At 36.3% G+C, this 26,631-nt stretch overlaps 1 protein-coding gene across 28 annotated transcripts in view; it reads right to left on the bottom strand.

Moving 5' to 3' along the window:
* Positions 1-26,631, bottom strand: part of N4BP2 (NEDD4 binding protein 2) — a 90,494-nt gene that overhangs the window by 25,555 nt on the left and 38,308 nt on the right. For 27 of the 28 annotated variants that reach the window (XM_036264330.1, XM_036264279.1, XM_036264426.1 and 24 more), the window contains 6 exons: positions 18,961-19,049; positions 13,483-13,559; positions 8,902-9,057; positions 4,278-6,652; positions 3,117-3,202; positions 2,357-2,402 (listed from right to left, as the gene is read on the bottom strand). In XM_036264330.1, coding sequence (XP_036120223.1) covers positions 2,357-2,402; positions 3,117-3,202; positions 4,278-6,652; positions 8,902-9,057; positions 13,483-13,559; positions 18,961-19,049 — 2,829 coding nt within the window. Of the gene's footprint in view, positions 1-2,356; positions 2,403-3,112; positions 3,203-4,277; positions 6,653-8,901; positions 9,058-13,482; positions 13,560-18,960; positions 19,050-26,631 lie in introns of all 28 variants that reach the window. The other variant, XM_036264420.1, reaches the window with a different exon arrangement.

Genomic DNA, 26,631 nt, shown 5'->3' with positions numbered 1-26,631 from the left:
GTACAGGGAAGAACTGAGCTGTTTGGCACTGGAGCGAGGGCTGGAGAGGGGGCTTTCTCCGGGACAAACGTGCTGTCAGAGGCCTTTGTTCCTTTGGTGAGCCCTTCCCGGGGGCGGCAGACAGCTGCCATATCTGGGACTCCAGCAACCTGACTCACACTGGTAGCCCCGCCCTGGTGACTCCCTGAGGCCCTGCACCACCCAACTTTCAGGCCCATCCAAGCTGGTGCCAGTTGCTTAACCATAGGATTGGCCGGTCTTGGGTCCTGCTTCAGGTTTCCTAAAGTCTTTCAAACAAGCAGCATCTGGTCTCAGCTAGCCCCATACCACTCGTTAAGTAATACACTGAAACAAACACAGGGAGGCAGACAAAATGAGGAGACAAAGAAACAGGTCCCAAATGAAAGAACAGAACAAAACCCCAAGAAAAGAACTAAGCATGCCCTGGCCGGTTTGGCTCAGCGGTTAGAGCGTCAGCCTGCGGTCTGGAGAGACCCGGGTTCGGTTCCCGCTAAGGGCATGTACCTCGGTTGCAGTTTGTCCCCGGCCCTGGTCGGTCGTGCGGGTGGCAGCCACTCGATGTGTTCCTTTCACATCGATGTTTCTCTCTCTCTCTCTCTCTGTTCCTCTCTCTCCCTCCCACTCTACCTGAACAAAAAAATGGGAAAATGTCCTCGGGTGAGGATTAAAAAACAAAACAAAACAAAAAAAAGAACTAAGCAAAATGGAGATAAGCAACCTAACAGATGCTGAGTTCAAAATACTGTTTATAAGGATGCTCAATGAACTTAGTGAGAACCTCAGTGAACTTAGTGAGGGCCTCAAGAGCATAAAAAAGGACCAGTCAGAAATGATGGATGCACAGTCAGAAATGAAGGAGGCATTAAGTGAAATAAAGAATAATTTACACAGATTCAATAGTAGAGTACGTAAATCCAAGAAGCAAACCATCGATTTGGAATATAAGGAAGCAAAAGGCGCCCAATCAGAACAGCAAAAAGAAAAAAGAATCCAAAAAAAAATGAGGATAGAGTAAGGAGCCTCTGGGACGACTTCAAGCGTGCCAACATTCGCATCTTGGGGGTGCCAGAAGGAGAAGAGAGAGAACAAAATTCAAAAAACCTCTTTGAAACAATAATGGCAGAAAACTTCCCTAACTTGGTGAAGGAAACAGACATACAAGTACAGGAAGCACAGAGAGTCCCAAACAAGATGAACCCCAAGAGGCCCACACCAAGACACATCATCATCAAAATGCAAAAGGTTCAAGACAAAGAGAGAATCTTAAAAGCAGCAAGAGAAAGGCAGCTAGTTACCTACAAGGGAGTTCCCATAAGGCTGTTAGCTGATTTCTCAAAAGAAACTTTGCAGGCCAGAAGGGAGTGGCAAGAAATATTCAGAGTGATGAAAAGCAAGAACCTAAAACCAAGATTACTATATCCTGCAAAGCTGTCATTTAGAACCGATGGCCATATAAAGACTTTCCCAGACAAGAAAAAGTTAAAGTTCATCACCACCAAACTGTTATTATATGAAATGATGAAGGGTCTTTTTGAAGACAAAGAAAAAATATATGAACAAACAAAATGGCAATGAATATATATCTATCAACAATGGAATCTACAAATAAAATGAACAGGTAGAACAGAAACATTCTCATAGATACAGAGAACATTTTGTTGGTTGCCAGATGGGAGGGGGTTGGGGGAATGGGTGAGGAAGGTGAAGGGATTAAGAAGTACAAATTCATTGCTAGACTGACAAACCTCAAAGGGAAGGGGGTTGGGGGTGGGAAGAAATAAACCAAAGAACTTACATGCATAACCAATGGACACAGACAATAGTGTGGGAAAAGGCGGGAGGGGAGCGAGAGTGGGGAGGAGAGGGTCAATGGGGGAAAAATGAGGAACAGCTGTAATACATTCTACATTCAACAATAAAAATTTTAAAAATAAATAAATAGAATTTTTTTTTTTTAAAAAAGGAAAATGTCAATAACCAAGTAATATTTCAATCATGCTCTCAATCAAACACATGAACACTTTTACTGCTCTCAAACCAGAACAGCTTTCTCTCATTCAGAGCAAAATCTTAACAGGAAGTACCTTGACTATGTGTATTAGAGCACACCTTATGTGTTCCACAGGACACATGAAAGCTAAATAGTAGAATAGGGTCTTTTTTCATCATTATGAAAATAAAGTAAAACCATTTTTAAAGAACTTTTATTTACAAATCCAAATTCCTGGGTAACATATTTTGTGGAACTATGCTTAAAATTAGTTAAAATTCACACACACACACCAAGTTTCAATGTCAAGACAAGATCATTAGAAGTAAAAAATAAGTGCTTTACCACACAGAAACTTGCCACAGGATACCTCTTCTTGTCTTTGTCGCTCCTAAACACATATAGAACAGGGAATTGGCAAAGGAAGGTGCATTAGAAAACAAGATATATTATTTTTCTCTAGAAATCACCTTTGTAAAGTTATCAATCATTCTTGCTAAATCTAAGTAAATAAAATTAGGTAAATAAAATTATAAAGTATGACTACATCTATATACTTTTTCCACTTATAGAGCTCTTATGCTGTATTTTTTAAGTATTTTTGAAACTTAATCAATCATTACTTCAAGTCTTTAATTTAGAGAGTAAAAGCTATTTATGACTTTTTCCCTTTAAAAAAAAAGATCAACATATTGAGCTTCATCATTAATTATATAATTTAGCCAGTCTAGAAATAATCTTAATAATGGAAAGAGATAAAAATCAGTAATCTGTTAAATTAAAAGTTCATTCTCTCTCAAAGTCAAAATTCAATAGAACTCTTTCATATAACAGATTTTAATAAAGAGCAAAGGTGACAAAATGGATACAAAAGAAGCTCTTTATAAAAAGAAGCCTACCATCCTGGCCAGTTGGCTCAGTTGGTTAAGCATCATCCCATACACCAAAGGGTTTCGGGTTCCATCCCCAGTCAGAGCATATATGAGGACAACCGATCAATGTTTCTCTCACATCAGTGATGCTTCTCTCTCCCCCTTCCTCTCTCTCTATAATCAATAAACATATCGAGTGTAGATTTTTTTTAAAAAAGAAGAAGCCTACCAACCATTACAGATTCTTTCCATTTTTCATGAATCACTTTAGCCAGATTTAGATCTATATGAACCACACAGTCCTCAACTGTTAGAGACCCTTGTAAGAGGAAAAAAGAAAAGAAAATACAATCATTACTCATACATTTGCAGAAAACATACTCAACCACTTTATCATAATACTAATTTGTGTTATTAATTACTAACCTAAGTTTCTAGTTCTCTTAGAATATTTTTGTTTTTGTAGTATGTCATTGTTTTCACATTTCTTGGCTGCTGCAATTATACAATGCTTCATATATTTAAGTTATTCATGTCCATTAGAATAACTTTAATTTATTCATTTCCATTAGTCAAGACTTCAATAAGTGTGTTCTAAGAAATTAACCTTGCCTTAAAAGTATCTGGAGTAGCCCTGGCCAGTTTGACTCAGCGGTTAGAGTGTCGGCCCGCAGACCAATGAGTCATGGGTTCAATTCCAGCCAAGGGTACGTACCTCAGTTGCAGTTCATCCCTAGCCCTGGTCGGGTCGTGCAGGAGGCAACCAGTCAATGTGGCTCTATCACATCAATGTTTCTCTCTGTCTCTCTCTTTCCTTCCCTCCCACTCTATCTAATGATAAGTAGAAAAATATCCTCAGGTGAGGAATTAAAAAGAAAGAAAAAAGTATCTGGAGAGCACCTAAGGCTCATTAAGGTTCATCTGTGTGAATAAGTATGCAGTAAATATCAGAGAAAACTTCCAATATATGCATGGGATGAACACCAACTCCATATAAATACTCTCTATTTCTTCAAATTACATTTTTTTAAATCCTCTACAAACACTGTCAAAAATAAGGTAGACTGCCATGGCCAGTGGAGCTCAGTTGGTTGAGCGTCGTCCCATGCACCAAAGAGCTGCAGGTTCGATTCACAATCAGGGAACATACTCAGGTGCCTCAGTAAGGACACCTACGGGAAGCATACAATCGAAGTCTCTCTCTCACAATGATGTCTGTCTGTCTGTCTCTCTCTCCCTTCCTCTCTATGTAAAATCAATTTTAAAAAATAAGGTAGACAACATAAAATACTTTTACATTTCAATTTACATATAAAATAATTTTTAAATTGAAATAGAACTCTATATTCTATTCACATAAAGACATACATATAGCTAATTTACTTTTTCCTTACCTGAATCAATACCAACAGGGCCAAATAATTCACTGAGCTGAAAAGCCAGTTCCGGGGGTAATGCCAATTCCAGACAGTCTATGGTAAGAGATTTGGCAATCACTGGCGTGGGATTCAACATTTCAGTTTTATTTTCCTCACTAACTCCAGCCGGCAAAGTACTCCCTACCATTAGAATTTTTTCCATTTCCTGTTCATCTTCATTCACAAATTCTTCTGTGTTTGAAAATTTCACATAATCCTTTGGAAGATTTTCATGTTTCTTTATTTCACAAGAGTCAGTAAAATAAATTTCTTCATTTAATTGAAGATTTGAAGTGCTTGATACAGAGTTTAAAATATCAGACAAATTCAAAGAATGCATACTATCTCCAATTTCTGTGACTTCTAGATTCTTCTCCATTTCACTCACATCTTGAGCAGGAGTAGCTTTTATAGTACCTAAAAAAGACTGGTTAATGTTATACAGACCTGAAAGTTCTGCCTGACTATTCGGAAGTACTTCATTAGTATTCTTTAAATCTACAGTGGCATTAGGAAATACACTTATTAATCCAGGTTTTTCAGTAGTTACAGTTCTTATTTCTGCCTGCTCTGAGTTTCCCAAAACTGAATCACAAGCAGACTGTACATTAGCATTAGTGATACCAATTTCATGGCTAAATTCTGGTATAGAATTAGAATCCTCCAAGGTTCCTCTTTGGCTAATAATGTCCTTCAGATTAAATCCCAGAGAAAATGGCCCAATTTGTGCTTCATCATAAGAATTTTGGACATTCTCAAATTCAGTATCCTCACATAATTTAGTTTCAGAATCCAACAAAAGGCTTGTGGCCCAAATAATATCTTTGTTACACCTCTCATATAAGTCTTTTAGGGCTTCTAATGAAAAGGATCCAAATAGTTTACAAAGAATATTAAGATTTTCAGATTCATCAGCACTGGTAAGCTCACTTTCTTCAACAAAGGTGCTTTTATCATACATTACGCGATATGGAATTGTTTCTTGAACATCTAAGTTTGTGTTAATATTGAAAGCTTTTGGTTTAAATCCATCTAATCTTCCTGTTAACACTCTTACAGAATCTGAAACACTAATTTTATTCTTCTCTATTTTCCATAAAAGAGCAAAATCTTGTGGTTCAGTCTGGGTACACATGCCTACTTCTACTCCAGAGACTTCTTTAGGCTTTTCTTCTGTAAATTCAGCTGAAGTGTGTGGTCCTGCTACTCCAGGAATAGTTGGGGCACTATTGGTAAGAGACGATGTATGTTGCCCTTGAATCTTTTTATTTGGACAAGTCTTATTTTCACAGGTCATTTCACTAGGTAGCATTTCAGAACTTCCTAGAACAGAGCTACCCAATGTTTTTAGTTCTTCAGGGCTAGTGCCCCAACAGGCCTCATGTGTTGTGTATAAGGATATTTCACTCATAATGTCATTAGTTCCCAATTCTAGGTTGGGTTCATTTAAACCCGCCTTTGGCATTCTTGATCTGTGTTCTCTCTGAGCTAAAGAATCAGATGAAGGCCAGTCGCCCACAATGTTGAATGAGTTTTTTTCAGTATTTTTGTAAGAGTCATAGTTACAGCTACTGAGAGCTTCTGAAGCATCATCACACTGTGACTTCTTGTCATCCTCTACACTTTCATGTGAACATCCTAGTTGCTGGATACGACTTATATTCACAGGTAGACTATTATCTAATACTTTGTGTGATGGAGGGCGATTATACTTTTTGTCACTTTGTACAGATGAAGCTTTTTCAGTTTTTCGGTTCCTTTTTGTCCTCTGACCAATAGTTTTATCAACTGGCCAATCACCAACAAAATTTGACAGTTCATGTCTCGGGAACTTTTCCAAAGTTGATTTGCTTTTTTGTTTTCCAAAAGTCTTTTTCTTTACTGTTGCTCTTTCTTCCAATATTTCACCAGATGAAGAGTTTTCATTCTGAAGTGATGTAGCAGTATTTGGAAGAATGCAGTCTTCTTGATTACTTTCACCATAGCTGATACGTGGTGACACTCTCTCTACAAAACTATCTGCATCAGTTTTACTATACTCTTTTCCAGAAGCCATTTCTACTTGCGCTTCTTTTTCATTTTTGTCTGTTACTCGTACTTTGCTTTCAGAATCAGAAAAATACATGTCTGGAACTTCCTGAATGAAAGCACTTTGAATGTTAGAATTCACACCACTTATTTCTTTTCTTCCTTTGTTTAAATCTGTATTAGGGAGACATGTAACATTCTCAGGTACCACAGTTTCTTGGGTCACTTCAAGTTTCTTCTCTTCAACTAACTCTATGTGCTTCAAAGATGAGGATAAAACCTTTTCTCCTTTTTCAGAGGTAAACTCTTCATTGTCCCTTGGGCTGTAAGATTTTTTTAAAGTATTATAAGGAAGTCTCTCAATGTTACCATTAATATTATGATTTAAAATAACGAAGAATTCAACTGAAAAACAGGACACTTAACATTTATTCTAAAAACCCTAGAAATACACTGCATTAAAATTATAAAAGCTAATCTTAGTCTTTCCATAATACACTATGAACACATCCTTTTGTTGTAACCCCAACCTAGCAAAAATCTTGGTATATAGGAAGCACTAAAACTTTTTGAATTGAATAATAAATATGAGACTTTAAAATGTTTATTATGTATAAATATTAAAGTTAAGTTTCTAAATGTGTTCCCAAAAGAGGACACCACCTCCCTGGTTTCTTTCCAACCTATTTAAGCTTAACATATGTGAAACTATGTCTGCCTCTGTATCACCTGTCATTTGCTAGAGGAAAATGCTTAAGCTTCATTTTCAGTGTCACCAAGAGTCAACATGATGTACAGTTAAGAGAAATGAGAGACATGAAAGAGTTCTCATTCGAAATGTCATTTGTTAAATTTTTAAAAACCATTCTTAATGTTAATTTCAGACTCAGAACACTTTTGCCTAATCATTTCTTTCCTCAATTTGTCAACTCATCTTCCTTCCATTCTTTCTTTCTTTATTCCAGGAGCTCTTAAACTCCCACTTCTCCAGCCTTCCTACTGAAATCACACCTAGCACTGAGTTTTCTATATACTAGATGCTATTCAAAGTCCTTTACAAGTGTGAATTCATAATCCTTATGAGATCCTATGAGAAAAGTGCTGTTATTGCCATTTTATTTTTTTTAATCCTCACCCGAGGACATTTTTTTCCATATTTTGTTCAGATAGAGTGGGAGGGAGAGAGAGAGAGAAGCATCGACATAACAGAGACATATTGAGTGGTTGCCACCCGCACGACCCAACCAGGGCCGGGGACAAACTGCAACCGAGGTACGTGCCCTTAGCGGGAACCGAACCCGGGTCTCTCTGGACCGCAGGCCAACGCTCTAACCGCTGAGCCAAACCAGTCAGGGCTGTTATTGCCATTTTAGAAATGAAGAGCTGAAGTATAGAGAGAGTTTATAGTTACATAGCATAAAATTTTGGAATTTGAAACCAGGATATAAGGCTCAAGAACCCATGGTCTTCACCACTTTGCAACATCTCAATGAAAGGGCATTTATGAATTTCCTCTTCCCAACTCCCAACTCCTTTTTTTTTTTTTTTGGTTAATCCTCACCCAAGGACATTTTTCCATTGATTTTTAGACAGGGAGGGAAAGAGAGGCACATTGATTGGTTGCTTCCCACACAACCCTGATCAGGGCCAGAGAGTGAACATGCAACCCAGGTATGTGCCCTTGACCAGGAATCAAACCCAAGACCCTTCAGTCCATGGGCCAATGCTCTAACCACTGAGCAAAACTGGCCAGGGCTCCCAAGTTCTTTTTAATAGAACCTCTCTACCCCTTCCTATCATAAAATATGGACAATTCAGATCTCTCTAAATATATGTTTAAGATTCTTCTTTACTCATTTATTCAATTGTTTATAGGTCCTAAATGTTTAACAAAATCAGTACTATCCTGAATTACAAACCTTCAAAAGGCTGTAACTTGGTCCTGGTCAGTGTGGCTTAGCTGGTTGCAGCATCATCTCATGTACCAGAAGGTTAAAGATTTGGTTTCCTGTCAGGGCACGTACCTAGGTTGCAGGTTTTATCCCCAGTTGGGGCCTGTACGGGAGGCAACTGATTCAGGTATCTCTCTCACATCAATGTTTCTCTCTCTGTCCCTCCACCTTCCTCCTTCTCTAAAATCAATTTTTCAAAAAAAACTATAACTTGTATTCCTTAGTAAAATTATACCATTAATAATTAATTTTTATAATACTAGCTTGAAAGAGTATTTTTACTAATACCTAAGGAAACTAAGTAATGTGATTATATACAAATAATAACAATGAGGAGATAAAGGAAATAGATAAAGACTAGACTAGCAGGAAGTAACATTATGAAGATAAGAATATTCATTGAATAAACATGGGTCCACAATACCCTGAGGACAATGAAAGAAGTCTCATGTCATTACTCAAATAAATTTTAGTTTTCCTGTTAATCATATTCATCTTGTTTCAGGTAAGAGTATATATAAACCCTACAAGTTATCTGGCAGTGATTTCACAACTCTAAAAGTATATTTTTGAAAACTATGTTTTAAATTGAAAATATGAACATAGGGACTTTAACCTACCTAGAACTTCGGTCCTCAAAAGAATCTGCACAGAACTCAATACGTTCCATTTTTTCTGGCACCGAAGAACTCATGATTATTGGCACTGAAACAAAACGTTGATAGTGTTCCAACATTCTTGTTATTTTTTCTTTGCTTACCCCATGAATATTACGCCTAAAAATTCCAGGGGAGAAAATGGTAGGAATATTAGTAATTAAGCTTTTAAAACAATCAGAACAAATAATATCATGAAAAACAATATATTTATAATATATAAAAATAACAAAGCTGGTTTATTATGATGACAATATATACTATTTGAATGTAATTTTCATTTTATTCAGGACATCTTAAATGATCATTTTCTTAATCATTCCATACAATCTTTTCCAAAATTAATTTATCAACTTGGAAAACAGTTGGAAAATCCTAATAACTTCAAAAGAAGTTATTCTCGTCCGGCCAGTGTGGCTCAGTGGTTGAGCGTCGACCCATGCACCAAGAGGTCGCCGGTTTGATTCTTGGTCAAGACACATGCCCAGGTTGTGGGCCCAATCCCCAGTGAGGGGCATGCAGAAGGCGGCCCATCGATGTTCTCTCTAATCGATGTTTCTGTCTCTCTCTCCCTCTCACTTCCTCTCCCTCTAAAATCAATAAAGGAAAAAAAAAATTATAAATAAATAAATAAATAAAAGAAGTTAATCTCAAGCTCTGAAAAAAAATCTCTTAAGAATATGACCATCATTTCAAGGCATAAATTAGTATTAAATAGTGAGTTAAAAAAATTCCAGATTAGGTGTCCCAAAGGACCCTCCTGTTGCAGTAAAATTGAAATATCTAAGTGAATTAAAGCAACATATATTTTAATACATTTTAAGTTCAAGCAAAGAAAAAAAAAATCCTAATACTTTAAGTCTCTAGATGTCCAAATACAAAGTTTGTTACAGTTGTGATTTCACTCATGATGGCTTATTTCTTTGTGTGTTTTTGTTTACAAGCTTGTATTTAGTGGAACCTAACATCTGGGGACCTTTAGATTTTAAACTGGGGTGCTTTCATTCATACAGCATCTGAATTTGCATCTTCCAGGACAGTACGCTTTAGTCTTACTTAAAGAAAATATCTTAGTTGCAACGCTCCTATCTAAGGCTGGGTCCAATGCTTAGTGTCTGGATCCCAGAGCTACTATTAGCATTTGCCACCTGGCAAATCTAACTATTGTATTTACCTACCTCAATCTTGTCTGGTTTCAGATCACAGAGAAGCAAAGAGACAGAAAATATGAAAGGAAGGTTAAGGGACATAGACATAGAGGACAGAGCAAATAGGTCTAGTATATGTCTAATCCAAGTTCCAGAAAGAGAAAAGAGAGTATATGAGACAGAAGTGATTTAAAGAAAAATGGCTGAGAATTTTCTAGAACTGATAAAAGAAATCAAGCCTGTGATCTCAGAAGCCCAACAAATCCCAAACAAGATAAATAATAAGAAATCCACAACTAGAAACACAGTACTGAAATTGTCATTCATCAAAGATAAAGAGATGACATTAAAAGCAACCAGAAGTTTTAAAACAAAAAAGTCATCTACAAAGAAATCAACTGTTAAAATTACTGCTAACTTTACAACAAAAATGGAAGTCAGAGGGAGTCTATTATCTTCAGTAACAGAAACTATCCATCTAATATATACACACAGCAAAAGTATTTTAAAAGAATGAGGACAATAAAAGGATTTGCAGATTTAAAAAATAAATAAAAGTGTGACATGAAGTAGGTCTACATTGTAAAGAAAATCCTAAAAGATGAATGTCAGGCAGAAGGAAATTTCCAGATGAAAGATCTATAATGAAAGAAAAATTAAGCACAAAGTGATAAGTACATGAGTGAAAACAAACAGTATCTGTACATTCTGGACAATCATAACATGTAAACGGGAAGGGAGGTAAGTGCCAGAGTTAAAATGTTTAAAAGTCTTTTGTATTTGTGAGGAATTAAGGGTAGGAAAATGGTTTAACTTTAATTTAAAGTTTGCATGATAAAATTTTTAATGTAACCACTAGAAAAAAAAATAGTTTATTATAATTTCCAAATTAGCACAGAAGAAAAAATAAATAAGAAAATTTGCATTTAATCCAAAATAAAGCATGATAGGAGAAAAAAATTCAAATATATAATTTTCTGTGAAAGAAGAAAAACAATCACAGAAAGGTGAGATAAACAGCCAAGTGAGACAATAAGAAATAGGTCCAATTATATGAATAACCAAAATAACCATAAAAGAACTAAGTTTAAACAATTAAAAGCCAAAGATTAACAGAGTGGATTTGTTAAAACCCAGCCATACTGGTTATAAGAAATACAGCTAAACATAAAAAACTCAAAGGATGACAATACAAGTTTGGAAAAATAAATATCACTCAAATACTAATTAAAAAGAAGCTAGTATAGTTCTATTAGTACTAGACAAATTAGACTTTATAATAAAAACTAATATTAAGAATTAGAGAAAGTCACTAGACAAGGATAAAATGTTCAATTAATTAAAGTTATATAAAAATCTCAAGTTTCTATGCACTTCAAAATACATCCTCAGAATATATAAAGTGAAAATAGACAGAATTATAGGAGAAACTGATATATTCCACACAATACAAGGAGATTTCAACACACCTCTCTCACAGTAGATTTCCTCACCCCACTCTTAAACATTAATCCATAAAGCAAACTTGAAAAAAATAATAAAGCTATAGGAGATGTAAGCAACAGAATAAGCATGATTTAATAATATATTCACACACCATAACCAGTATACATTCTTATCAAGCAAACATAAAACATTTATTTTTTAAAAATTGACAATGAATTAGACCATAAACACATCTTTTAAAATATCAGGTAACTGGTATCATACAAACTGCATAATCTTACCTACTGAAGTTAACTTGAAAACCAATTTTTTAAAAGATAAATTTAAAAATCATCTGTTCAGAAATGTAAAAACATAGTTCTAAATAACCCAAGGGTTAAAGAATAAAATTGATCATAATATAAATTAGAAAATACATGATAAAAGGAAAGTATTATATATTAAAATTCTGGGAGCTAACATAGTACTCAGTGAAATTTATAGCATCAAATTATATTAGAAAATGACCTAAACTTTCAGGTAGAGATTTGTTCAAATAAAAGAATATTCAAAGCAAACAAATTTTTTTTGAAAAGCAAAGAAAGTAAAATAAAAGAGAAGCAGAAATGAATTAAATATTTTTAAAAATTTATAACACATCAATCAAGCATAGTTATTTATTTGAAAAGGCTAATAAAAAAATCTGACCTCTGATGAGAATAATCAAGAAAAAAAAGAAAAGATAGACATAAACATATTAGGATAAAAAGGGGAACTTAAGTATAGATGCAAGCAGAGATGTAAATAAGAGATACTATAATTGGTTTAATTAAGTCTTAATAAATTTGAAAACTTTGGTGTAATGGAAAAATTTCAACTGAACCTTCTCAGAAAGAAAAGACCAGACCCAGACAGTCTTGTAAGTAAATTCTATCGAACATTCAAACTTACACATACACATAAAAGAAGAAATACTTCCCCACTAATTTTATGAACATAAAACCATGGTACCAAAGCCAGGCAAGGCAGGGCAAGGAAGAAAAAACTGTAGGCCAATCTCACTAATTTATACAGATAATGTATCAAAAGAATAAAAAGGAATAAAGAACTGACAAATGCTACATGGATGAGCTTGGAAACATTACGCTAAGTGAAAGAGGCCAGATACAAAAGGCCGCATATCATATTATATGATTCCATTTATATGCAAAGTCCAGAGTAGGCAAATCCATAGAGAAAAAAAGCAGATTAGTGGTTGCCAAGGGGAGGGAGGAATTAGGAGTGAGTGACAGCAGGTACCGGGTTTCTTTTTGAAGTAATGGTTGTACAACATTGCAAATACACTAAAATTAGGTTGTCTTTACTTAGTATCATAATTAGTTAAAATTACCAAGAAAATAGCCTGACCAAAATTAAGTGAGGGCTATCTAAGGAAGTATAGAGCACAAAGAAAAACATATTGTCTGTCCATGTCCTAAGTAACATTTTTATTCAAATCAAACAATCAAATAAAGAAGGTGGGGGTTGAAATACCTGGACAACTGCGCAGCTAGACATTTGCTACCTTTTCCATCTATGTCTCCTCACTTCCTTGCATTATTCTAAGTCGCTAGGCAGCTACAATAATTTGTTCCTCCCAGCAGCACATGGTTCACGTATGCCAAACCCTAGAATCTGTTCTAGTTTCAGATACTAACATCATATTATCAGTAAGTAATACAGTATTGTCTACATAAGACAATTGGAATTTTTCTGTTAATTCAATTTTAGGAACAAAAAGATACAAAACTCTTCATAAACTAAATAAAAAGCCTATATGCAATACAAAATTTGTTATCAATTTTTAAATGGCAAAGCTGCAATCTAATCCATTTGGTTTCATGCATTATTCAAAAGGGGAAAAGATCTAAATGGATTTTCTATCACTGTCATTAAATAAAAAATATGTTAAACAGTAGTCTCCAAGTTTTACCTTGCAAGTTCCTTTGGTTTGAACTTCCACCATGTGTCTGGTTCCCGGAAAAGGACTTTATATTTATGTTTTTGAGACTACAAACAAAAAAGATAAAAGCATTTAAAAATAATTACTTCTATGAAATTAAATTCATTATATCCAAATTCATAGCATGCTAAAAATGAAAGAACCTAAAGATTAACTAATCTTGATGAGTATGTTACATTGGTAAAATGCACAATCTCTTGGACCCAGCAATTAACTTCCAGAAATTTATGCTACTGTGAATACTTAAGGTAAGTGAAAAGATATGTATACACCAGGATATCCAGTTCACCATTATTTGTAATAGCAAAATAAAACAACTCAGTAGCTTATGGAACTAACTAAATAAATGAATGTACAAATATAAAATGAAAACATTACATGGTAATTTTTTAAATTCCATATATATTAATGAGAAAAGATTCTCAATATAAATGTTAGGAAAGTAAGATACAGAATTTTCAGTTGGGTAAAAGAGGATTATTCACATATTTGTACATGTATAGAAAATTTATAGAAAGACTCTCAAAAACACTATTAAAAGCATCTACCTCAAGGGAGTAAGATTTTAAGAATTCTTCTTTATGGTTTGAATATTTACCATATACAATGTTTAACTTGTTGTTGTTGTTAATCCTCACCCTAGGATATTTTTCCATTGATTTTTAGATAGAGTGGAAGGGAGAAGGGGGGTAGGGAGAGAGAAAGAGAGAGGTCAATGGAAGAGAGACACAGCAATTGGTTGCCTCCTGCACAACCCTGACTCAGGCTGGGGACTGAACCTGCAACCCAGGTACCGGGAATCAAACCCGTGACCCTTCAGTTGGAGGGATGACGCTCTAACCACTGAACCAAACCAGCCAGGGCAACATGCATGATTTTTATAATTTGAGAACTATTGTAAATAATGTCTCATTGTATTTTTCTTTTTTTTTTTCTTTTTTCTTTTTTTTTTGTTTATTATCCTCACCCGAGGACATTTTTCCATTTTTTGTTCAGGTAGAGTAGGAGGGGGAGAGAGGAACAGAGAGAGAGAGAGAGAAACATCGATATGAAAGAAACACATCGAGTGGCTGCCACCGCACGACTGACCAGAGCCGGGGACAAACTGCAACCGAGGCACATGCCCCTAGCGGGAACCGAACCCGGGTCTCTCAGGACCACAGGCCAACACTCCAACCGCTGAGCCAAACCGGCCAGGGCTCATTGTATTTTTCAAAACTAATATCGATGTAATATAAAAAGCCAAGCCCTACACTTGTGCGCTAACTAGATCCATTTCCTCTTTCCATCTCAAGAATAACTGATTTCAGCAATTCCCTCTTTCTGAGGCACCATCAATTTTTCCCTACTTGAAAGAATCCCATCACACTCCATTATTTCTCCTATCTTATTCTTAATCCCACCTCCCCGCCAGCTCTCCCGCCACTGTCCTGCTCCTCTTTGTAGAAAAATGCCTCAAAATAATTACCATCTTCCGTCTCCAATTTCTCTCCTAGCCTCGTAAACCCACTCCCATTGGTTAGTCCACTGAAACTGGGCACCAAGACCATGAATTACTTCCACGGTGGCTATGGGCTCTGACTGGCTTGGCTCAGCAGTTAGAGCGTTGGCCCGCAGAACAAAGGGTCTCGGGTTCGATTCCTGGTCAAGGGCACATACTTGGGTTGCAGGTTCCACCCCCGGCCCTAGTCAGGGTCATGTGGGAGGCAACTAATTGATGTGTCTTTCACATTGATGTGTCTTTCACATCCATATTTCTCTCCCTTTCCCTCCCTCCTTTCTACTCTCTCTAAAAATCAATGGAAAAATAACCTGGGGTGAGGATTAAAAAAAAAAAAGAAATAGAAAAAATGCTATGGTTAATTCTCACTACTCTCCTACATGGCTTTTAGCAGCATTTGTCACTGCGCATCACCATTCTCCTTACGCTTTTCACTACACAATACTGTCTTTCCTCCTACCCTACTGAGTAGGTGTACTGTCTTTTTTCTAGTCCCTCCTTTTCACCCAGACCTCTTTTCACAATGGAATGCCTCAGACTTGGTCCTTGGTCCTCTACTCCAATCTATACTCACTTCCTCAGTAATATTACTCCATTCAGTGGCTTTAAATATCATCCATATGGTAATGACTCTCAAATATATAGCTTTAGCCTAGAACTTGCTCCTGAACTTCAAATTTAAAGTTCCAACTACCTATTCCACAAACTTAACATATTCAAATCTAAACTTTTAAAAACTAATACCCTACAACCACCCCAAAACTATTCGACCTGAACCCTTCACCAAGTTTCAGTTACACAGGCCAAAAAACAACCTTAATGGCTCTCTTGTCATACCTGACTCCTTTCTTTCACCTCCACATGAATTCAACAAGAAATTCAGTTGGTCTACCTTAAAAATATATCTAGAATCTAATCACTACTCACTGTCACCTTCTCTTCTATCATTTTGGTGTGAACCACATGTTCTCTTTATCAGCCTCCTAGTCTCCCTGTTCCATCCAGGTCTATTCTCACAGCACTACACTGAGTGATCCTGTTAATGGTCAAAACATGTCATGACTCTGATCAAAACCCTGTTATGTCCCTGGCTGGTTTGGCTCAGTGGTTAGAGTGTCGGCCCATGAACTGAAGGGTCTCAGGTCCAATTCCTGATCACGGGCCACGTGCCTGGGTTGCAGGTTCAATCCCTGGCCCATCAGGGTCATGCAGGAGGCAACCAATCGATCTGTCCCTCTCACATCAATATGTCTCTCTCTCTCCCTCTGTCCTATTATCTAAAAAAAAATCAATGGAAAATATTCTCAGGTGAGGATTAACAAAAACAAACAAAAAAACCTGTTATGCACTGAATGTTTGTGTCCCCTCAAACCTCATATATGGAAACCCAAACCCACCAGGTGACTATTTGAGGAGATAGGGCCTTTAAGTAGATAATTAAGGTTAAATGAGGTCATAATGGTGGGGCCTTGATCCCCTGATCCTTAAAGAAGAGACACCAAAGAACTCACTCTCTCCACCACGTGAGAACACAGCAAGGTGGCCATCTGGAAGCCAGGAAGAGTACTCTCACCAGAAACCAACCCTGCCAGTCCTTAATCTGGGACTTCCCGCCTCCAGAACTGTGAGAAAATAAATTTCTGTTATTTAAGCCACCCAACCTGTGGTATTATGTTATGGCAGCCTGGGCAGACTAAGACATCTTCCATGTCATCAAAGTAAAATCCAAAGTCCTTATAGTGGTCTGGGAGCCCTTTAGTAATCTGCCCTGCCGTCTCCCAGTCACCATGACATCTCTGACCTCATCTCCCACTACTGATACCCTCAGTTTTATGACAAGATGCCAAAAATGATCAATGCTACTCTCTGTCATTACTGACAGAAGAGCCCAAAAGTCAACCTAGACAATGAGGTAGGAGAATACATAACACCCTGTAATGAGCCTACTCACTTTCATTTGCTCACCTCAGCACCAAATTTCATACAACTTATTTCAGGGCCTGGCAACAGCCTGGGTCTCTAATTACCTAAAGGGATGTCATGTAGCTCTTAGGATCAAATTCATTTTAAATGTACACACACAGAAAAAAGGAAAGATTATAAATTTAAAGACTTTTTCAATTCCTGTATCAATAGGAAAATCTTAATATTACTTGAGAGGATTCTGAATGACTTATATCAAGTGATACGATAGCCCACAACGGAAGATATACATATATACTTAAAACAAAGTATTAAGTTTGCCAGTTGCTACTAAGCATACATGACTATTCCCTATTTACCCCCAATTCACTACCTAGCTACTTTTGTAAATGACAGTCAAGATGGTAATAGATGATAAATGACCATCCATCCCACCCCTCCACAGCTCCCATTATCTTGCTACTGAAAGAAGAAAAAAGTAATCCTTACAATAATTCCAGTCTACTTCTTTATAAAGGAAAATGAGTATGCTACTCTACGACAAGCAGGAGTCCTTTATACTTCTGAATTGGGAAGAGCCGGAGTCAATACTGAAAAAAATAGCTTTATATTTTTGATTATTATATATATAAAAAAATTATTGAAGGTTGAAGGCTAAATGAAAATCAGATACACTGTAATTTGAGGCTGCCTTTATTCTCTATGTAGGAAAATTAAGTACTAAAGAACTTTCTAAGATGACAACAGAAAGCCAAGTAAGGTTAAGGAGAAAAGCATGACCCTATGGTGAATATAATAGTGTAGAATTAGAAACTCCTAAGGCCAGAAAGCAAACTAAATTTCAGCTCCCAGTACACCAAAATGTAGTCTTTTTGTTTCCTCTATTGCCTCTGCACAGAAGTAAAATCACATTTGCTTTCAAAGGACATAATTTTCTTCAAAAAGATGAAGAAGCACACCTTCAAAATAGTACAAGTACACTAGACACAGCAAAAGAGGTAAAGGCTAGATGTGTTGAGGACAAAAGAGCAAGTGTGACATTCATTCAATAAAGAAGCATAAATTGAGCTTTAAAGTGCTGGGCATGTGCAAATCTTGGGGGAATAACCAAACAATACACATACTCACAAAAGCTTCATTCACCAATTTACTCAAAGAAAATATATTTATTATATGCCAACCATAGTGCTATACCTTGGTAATTCAATAAAAACTAAAACAACAGTTCTATTCTCAAGACTATATATAGATGGCCTAGAGTCAATTCAGCCCACCAGCCAAGTTTTGTACAGCCTACGAGTTAAGAATTGTTTTCTTCTATCTTTAAAAGATGGATGTAAAAAGAATACGCACTAGAGACTGTATGTGGCCTACAAAACCTAAAATATTTATTATCTGGCATTTTATAGAAAAAAGTTGGTCAACCCATGGTGTACTGATAAGAAGTATGTTAATGCTATGACAGAAGTAAGCCAGGATGCCATGAAAGCAGAAAGATTACCAACTCAGCTTTTTAGTAAATTAATGAATGCTAACTTCCTGAAAAAAGTGCCATCAAAGCTGGGCAAAAAAGGAATCTGGCAAATTTGGAGAACTGAAAATAGTTGAGTTTATGGAATTCTGAAGTTCTCAGAACAGCAAAATTTCAATGAAATTTACAGAATAACAAAGGACCATTAAATTTTCATTCGGCCAAATAAAAGCAATAAGGAAAAAAAAATACACACACACACACACACATATAGTGCCACACAAACATAAATGTATAGTATTACCTTTTCATAAAAGACATCAGAAAACAAAAATAAAAAATCTTAGAATTTAAAAGTTGATCCTCAGATATTTGCAAATTGAAAAAAATTTAGCTTTATGAAAAACTACTCCTGTTTTCCTTTTTGCTGAAGACTAGAGAAAGCTCAGTTTCAGACAGTCCATGCCATTTGCTTGAGATTCACTTATGTAATTAACATCCCCAATCATTTAAAACCCACTATTGTATACTTATGACAATATATGGTACAAACCAAAGCAACATATGGCTTCATTTCCCATGCCTGTAGGTTTGTATTATCTACTATTATAGGAGATATCTTCTTTTCAAATGCTTCTTTTGCTGAAAAACACAAACAGAAAATCATTTTTAATAACAATATTAAGTATAAACTTGATATTTTTAAAATCTTATTTTCATAATTTGAAAATCACAAATATGTGCTAATTTTACTTACAACTCTACTTCTAAATACCACTTCTGAGCATATGAAAAATTAAAGTACACGTAATCACTGAATAGACACGAAGGTTATAATCAGAGAAAAGTATTAAATAAAAACTTTATGATCTAAGTTGTATATGTGTTAACAGCATAAATGAAAAAAAAGTTATCATTAAAAATTTCATGCTAGCCCTGGCCAGTAATTATTGTTCAGTAGTTAGAGCATCAGCCCTCAGACCAAATGGTATTGGGTTTGATTCCCGGTTAAGGACACATACTTGAGTTTGCAGGTTTGATCCCTGGCCCTGGTCAGGGTGCATGTGGGAGGCAACCAATTGATGTGTCTCTCTCACATTAATATTTCTCTCTCTCTGTCCTCCCACCCTTCCACTCTCTCTAAAAATCAATTGAAAAAATATCCCTGGGCCCTGGCCAGTTTGGCTCAGTAGTTGGAGCATCGGCCTGCGGTCCAGAGAGACCCGGGTTCAGTTCACGCTAAGAGCACGTGCCTCAGTTGCAGTTTGTCCCTGGCCCTGGTTGGGTCGTGCGGGTGGCAACCACTTGATGTGTCCCTTTCACGTTGATGTTTCTCTCTCTCTCTTCTTCTCTTTCCCTCCCACTCTATCTGAACAAAAAATGGAAAAATGTCCTCGAGTGAGGATAAAAAAAGAAGAAATATCCTTGGGTGAGGATTTAAAACTAATTTTTTTTTATGCTAAAAGCAACAAGGTATCCTGGATATGATTCTCAAACAAAAAAGACTTTTGTAGAGAAATTAAAATACAAATAAAGTCTGGATTTTATTTAATAATAATGTACCTGTGATATTAAGATATATAATAAAAAAGAGGTAGTTAGTCTTCATCCTATTTCTGGCACAGCTCCTAAAACCCTTGGAATTTCCTAAGTAATGAAAGATTAAAGATATTTTTTATGTTAATAAAGTGACTTTTGGAATGCACCTACAGATGGGAGCTGGTTTTCAGTGGAGCTAACCTGATAATTATAAGGTTGGGCTTCCAGCCTTACTCCAAAACCTTGGGGTTGGAGAGGTGATGAAGACTGAGTTCAGTTACCTGTGGCCAATAATTTAATCAACTGTGCCTTTGTAATAAAGCCTCCATAAAAACCTAAAAGGACTAAACGGGTAGAGCTTCCAGGTTGGTGAACATGAAGGCGCTGGGAGAGTGGTGAGCCTGGACTCAAGGGCATAGATGCTCCATGCCTTTTCTCCATCCCTTGCCCACTGGATCTCTTTCACTGGCTGTTCCTTTATATCACTTTATAATAAATTGGTAATCCTGTGATAAACAGGTTTTCCTGAGTTCTGTGAGATACTCTCACAAACGTATCAAACCCAAAGAGGGGTTCATTGAAGCACAGGTAACAACCTGGGCTTTCAAGTAGCATTTAAATTGAAGGGTGGTCTTGTGGGACTGAGCCCTTTACTTGTGGAATCTGATTCTATCTCTGGGTAGTGTCAGAACTGAGATGAATTCTCAGACACCCTGGTGTCCAAGAATTGCTCATTGGTGTGGGGAAGCCTACACACATGTGCACACATTGGAACTGGGCCCAGGAAACCTTTTCAGTATCCATGTTAATTTCTTAATATAGGATGTTCCTATATAAGAGTGGTATATAGGAACTTTCCATAAATCTAAAATTATTCTAAAACAAAACAAAAAAATATAGACTCAAAAAAAATCTAAGATGTAATGCTTTGAAATAAAGAAAATATAATTATATATTGTAGTGTAAGAGATTTTCTTATAAAACCACCTTTTCCCCAAGAAATTACAACATTCGGAAAATTAATAATGAACCATAATAAATAAGCCTTACAAGGAAATCATTTGGAAGTTTGTTTTTTTTGTTTTTATTTTGAGAGAGAGAGGAAGGGAGAGGGAGAGAGACAGAGAAGGAAACATGGATTAGAGAAAACATCAACTGTCTGCTTCCTGCATGCCCCCCACTGGGGATCAGGCCACAACCTGGACATGTGCCCTGACTGGGAATCGAACCAGTGACGTCTTGATGCATGGGTCAACACTCAACCACTGAGCTACACTGGCCAGGTAAAATTATTTGGAAGCTTTAAAAGTTCTGCATACTGCCCTGGCCTGTTTGGCTCAACTGTTAAGAGTGTAGGCCGAGGACCAAAAGGTCATGGGTTTGATTCCTGGTCAAGGGCACCTACTTGGGCTGCAGGTTCAATCCCTGGCCCTGGTCAGGGTTGTGAGGGAGGCAACCAATCCATGTGTCTCTCTCACATTAATGCTTCTCTCTCTCCCCCCCCCCCCTTTCCTCCCTCCCTCCCCCCGCCCACCCCTACTCTATCTAAAAATCAAAGGAAAACTATCCTCGGGTGAGGGTTAACAACAAAAAAAAGTTCTGTATACTTTCTTACAACTCAATAATGAAAAGACAAATAATCCAACTTAAAACTGCAAAAGACTTGAACAGACAGCTCTTCAAAGCAGATAAACAAATGGCCAATAAATACACACACAGATTCTCAACATCATAAGCCACCAGGGAAATGCAAATCAAAACCACAGTGCTATACCACTTCACAGCCACCAGGACAGCTATAATCAAAAATGCAGATAATAATAAGTATTGGTGATGATGTGGGAAAGTTGGAACCCTTCCAAACTGCTAGTGAGAAATAAAATTGTGCAGTTGCTTTGGAAAACAACTTGGCAGTTCTTAAAAATGTTAACCATACACATGTATGTTTACAGCAATATTATTCATAATAGCCAAAAGGTGGATACAACCCAAGTGTTCATCGACTGATCAGTAAATAAATAAAATGTAGCATATCCACACAATGGAATATTACTTAGTCATAAGAAGGAATGCAGTACTAATACATGCTATAATATTATTGAAAATATTATGCTAAGTGAAAGAAGCCATTCACAAAACACTACATTTAATATGATTCCATTTATATGAAATAAGAGTAAGCAAACCTACAGACAGACAGTAGACTGATGGTTGCCTAGGGCTGTGAGAGGTTGGACAGAAATGAGGAGTGGCTACTAACAGGTATAGGATATTTTTAAGGTAATAAAAATATTCTAAAATTGATTGTGGTGATGGCTCTTTGACTGTCTACACTAAAAACCATGTGACTTATATCTCAAAGTTGTTTAAAAGAGTTCTGCCTATTAATTTAATATTATTATTGCTGTGGTATTGCTATAATAAGAGCATGTTGAACCACTGCTAAGTATTTTTCATTCTCATTTAAACTTTACAACGATCCTGGAGATAGATAAAGACACTAGTGGGACTTGGAGAATAAAAATAACTTGCACAACTAGTAACTGGCAAATCCAAAACTGTTCTTCACCACATCATACCATTTCCTTTATTTGTAGTTGTGTTGGTATTTTCATATTCTTAAGTTTTCACTTTAATACAGGGTGCAGCAAAAGGAGGTTTACAATTCAATAATTAATAAATAATTCAATAATTAATCAATAATAATACAAGAATAAACTGTTCCTCATACTCAAAACTGTAAACCTATTTTTGCCCACCCCTGTATTTAGTTCAAGAAGGAATAGAGAAAAAATTAACATCTGAAGATAGAAAACTCAAGTATCTCCTTCACAGTGCATTTATCATAAAAGAAAGGCTAAGTAAAATATTGTTTATATGTCTTCTTCTTTTTTTAAATCCTCACCCAAGGATATACTCATTGATTTTAGAGGAAGGAAAAAAGAGAGAAAAACATTGATCAGCTGCCTCCCATAAGTGCCCTGAGTGGGGAATTGAACCCACAACCTAGGTATGTGCCCTGATTGGGAATCAAACTCAAAACCTTTTTGATATACCAGATGATGTTCCAACCAACTGAGCCATCTGGCAGGGGCTGTTTAGATGATTTAATATGAATTTTCTATCTAAAATTCAAACTATTTATATAACTAGTCATTTCATAACAAAAAACCATCTTCAGTGAATAGACAGTTGCACTAAGAAAGAAATGAGTTTTACCTATGATCTCCCTGCAGATTGAGTTTGAGAAGAGCCATTTTTTAAAATGTATCTTTATTGCTGAAAGTATTATAGATGTCCCTCCTTTATTCCACCACTGACCCCTTCTCCCCAGTCCTGCCTCCCTCTGCCTTCACCACACTATTGTCAATGTCCATTGGCTATGCATATATGCATATAAGTTCTTTGGTTTATCTCTTCCCACCCCTCCACCCCCAACTTCCTTCTGAAGTTTGTCAGTCTGCTACCTACTTCCATGTCTCTGGATCTATTTTGTTCAAGAGACATTTTTACTCTTACACTATCCTTCATAAAAATTAAATCCAACTAGGAAAGACTGGTGGTTAACAATGCATATTCCATTTTAGGAAACAGGAAACAGAGCATACCAGACAACTGTAAACATCTTGAGCTTTTCTGAGACCCAAGTAGAAAATCTGATTTACTTCTGACAAGATTTCCATTGATTAAATGAAACTTAAACATGCCATGCAGTGTTCTATGCATTTTACAAAAATTAACTCATTTAATCCTCATAACAGTTCTGAAATAAGACTACTTCTTTTATCTCTTATTATGTAACACAAAGATAGTTACAGTTAAACTTTTATATTATATATCTAGTTATAAATTGAATTTAATTATAACCTTTTAAAAGTTATATGTCTCTATGCACCCAATATAGGAGCACCAAATATATTAAAAATCTTCTGGAGGACTTCAAAGGAGAAATCAATAGCAATACAATCATAGCAGGGGACTTCAACACCCCGCTGATATCACTGGATAGATCCTCTAGACAAAAAATTAGCAAGGAAACAGAGACTCTAAATGAAGCACTAGACCAAGTGGATTTAATAGATATCTACAGAGAATTACACCCCAAAACTACAGAATTCACATTCTTCTCAAGTGCACATGGGACATTCTCAAAGACAGACCACATGTTAGTGTACAAAGTCTCTACAAGTTCAAGAAGACTGAAATCATAGCAAGCATCTTCTCAGATCACAATGGCATGAAACTAGAAATCAATTGCAAGAAGAACATACAAAGTCATTTGAACACATGGAAGCTAAATAGCATGTTATTAAACAATAAATGGATTACCGAGGAGATCAAGGAAGAAATTAAAAACTTCCTGGAAAACCAAGGAAAATGAAGACACAACAACACAAAATCTATGGGATGCAGCGAAAGCAGTTCTGAGAGGGAAGTTCATAGTACTACAGGCCTACCTCAAAAAACAAGAAAAATCTCTAATAGACTATCTAACCTCACAACTTAAAGAGCTAGAGAGCAAACAAAAAGAAAACCCCAGAGCAAGTAGAAGGAAGGAAATAGTAAAGATCAGAGCAGAAATAAACATAGAGTCCAAAACAACAATTCAAAGGATCAGTGAAACAAAGAGTTGGCTTTTTGAAAAGATAAACAAGATTAATGGACCCTTATAGCTAGACTCACCAAGAAACAAAGAGAGAGAACCCAAATACACAAAATCAGAAATGAAAGAGGAGAAGTAACAACTGGCACCACAGAAATACAAAAGATCGTTAACTATGAACCATTATATGGCAACAAATTCGACAATCTAAGCAAAATGGACAAATTTCTAGAAACACAGTCTCCCAAAACTGGACCAGGAAGAGATAGAAAACTTGAACAGACCAATAACAACAGAAGAAATTGAAGATGTAATCAAGATACTCCCAGCAAACAAAAGCTCAGGCCCTGATGGCTTCATGGGGGACTTTAACCGAACATTCAAAGAAGAACTAACACCCATTCTCCTCAAACTATTTCAAAAAATTCAAGAAGGAACACTTCCAAACTCATTTTACAAAGCCAGCATAATTCTAATTCCAAAACCAGAAAAAGACATTACAAAGAAAGAAAACTACAGGCCAATATCCCTGATGAACATAGACGCCAAAATCCTGAACAAAACACTAGCAAATCGGATCCAGCAATACACCAAAAAATAATATTCCACCTATTCGCAGAAAACTACAGGTTCATTGAAAAAAAGAAATAGAGAAATAAAGAAAGATATAATAAAGTGGAAGCACATACCCCGTTCATGGATTGGAAGAATTAACATCATTAAAATGTCCATTCTACCAAAAGCAATCTATAGATTCAATGCAATCCCCATCAAATTACCAACGGCATACTTCACAGAATTAGAACAAGAACTTCAAAAGTTCATATGGAACCAAAATAGACCTCGAATAGCCACAGCAATCTTGAAAAGGAAGAACAAAGTTGGAAAGATCACATTACCAAATTTCAGGTTATACTACAAAGCCACCGTAATCAAAACAGCCTGGTACTGGCACAAGAACAGGCATATAGACCAGTGGAACAGAACAGAGAACCCAGAAATGGACCCAAGGCAATATACTCAATTAATATTTGACAAAGGTGGCAAGAGCATACAGTGAAGTAAAGACAGCCTCTTTAATAAATGGTATTGGGAAAATTGGACAGCTACATGCAGAAAAATGAAACTAGACCATCAACTTACACCTTACACAAGAATAAACTCAAAATGGATAAAAGACTTAAATGTGACTCATGAATCCATAAAAATCCTAGAAGAAACTGTAGGAAACAAAATTTCAGACATCATACGCAGCAGAATTTTCACTGATACATCAACTAAGGCAATAGAAACAAAGGAGAAAATGAACACATGGGACTACATCAAACTCAAAAGCTTCACAGCGAAAGATACAATCATCAAAACAGAAAGGCTACCCACTGTATGGGAAAGCATAATTGCCAATGATATATCAGATAAGGGGTTAATTTCCAATATATAGAGTGCTCATACAACTCCACAAAAGGAAGACAAAGAACCCAATTTAAAAATGGGCAGAGGAACTAAATAGACACCTCTCCAAACAGGACATACAAATAGCCAACAGACATATGAAGAAATGCTCAACATCACTAATCATCAGAGAGATGCAAATTAAAACAACTATGAGGTATCACCTCACACCTGTCAGAATGGCCGCCATCAACAAATCATCAAACAACAAGTGTTGGGGAGGGTGTGGAGTAAAGGGGACTCTAGTACACTGCTGGTGAGAATGCAGACTGGTGCAGCCACTATGGAAAACAATATGGTGTTACCTCAAAAAATTAAAAATTGAACTGCCATTTGACCCAGTGATCCCACTTCTAGGAATATACTCTAAGAAGCCTGAAACACCAATCAGAAAGAATATGTACCCCCAAGTTTGTAGCAGCACTATTTACAATAGCTAAGATCTGGAAACAGCCCAAGTGTCCATCAGGAGACGAATGGATAAAAAAGCTGTGGTACATATACATAATGGAGTACTACGCAGCTGTAAGAAAGAAAGGTCTCTTATCCTTTGAGACTACATGGAGGGACCTGGAAAGTATCATCCTAAGTGAAACAAGCCAAACAGAGAAAGACAAGTATCATATGATC

This window comes from Molossus molossus, unplaced genomic scaffold (assembly GCF_014108415.1).
Source record: "Molossus molossus isolate mMolMol1 unplaced genomic scaffold, mMolMol1.p scaffold_m16_p_1, whole genome shotgun sequence".
NCBI lineage: Eukaryota > Metazoa > Chordata > Mammalia > Chiroptera > Molossidae > Molossus > Molossus molossus.
Note: the sequence above shows the minus strand (reverse complement) of the source record. Positions and strands in the feature narration are given on the sequence as shown.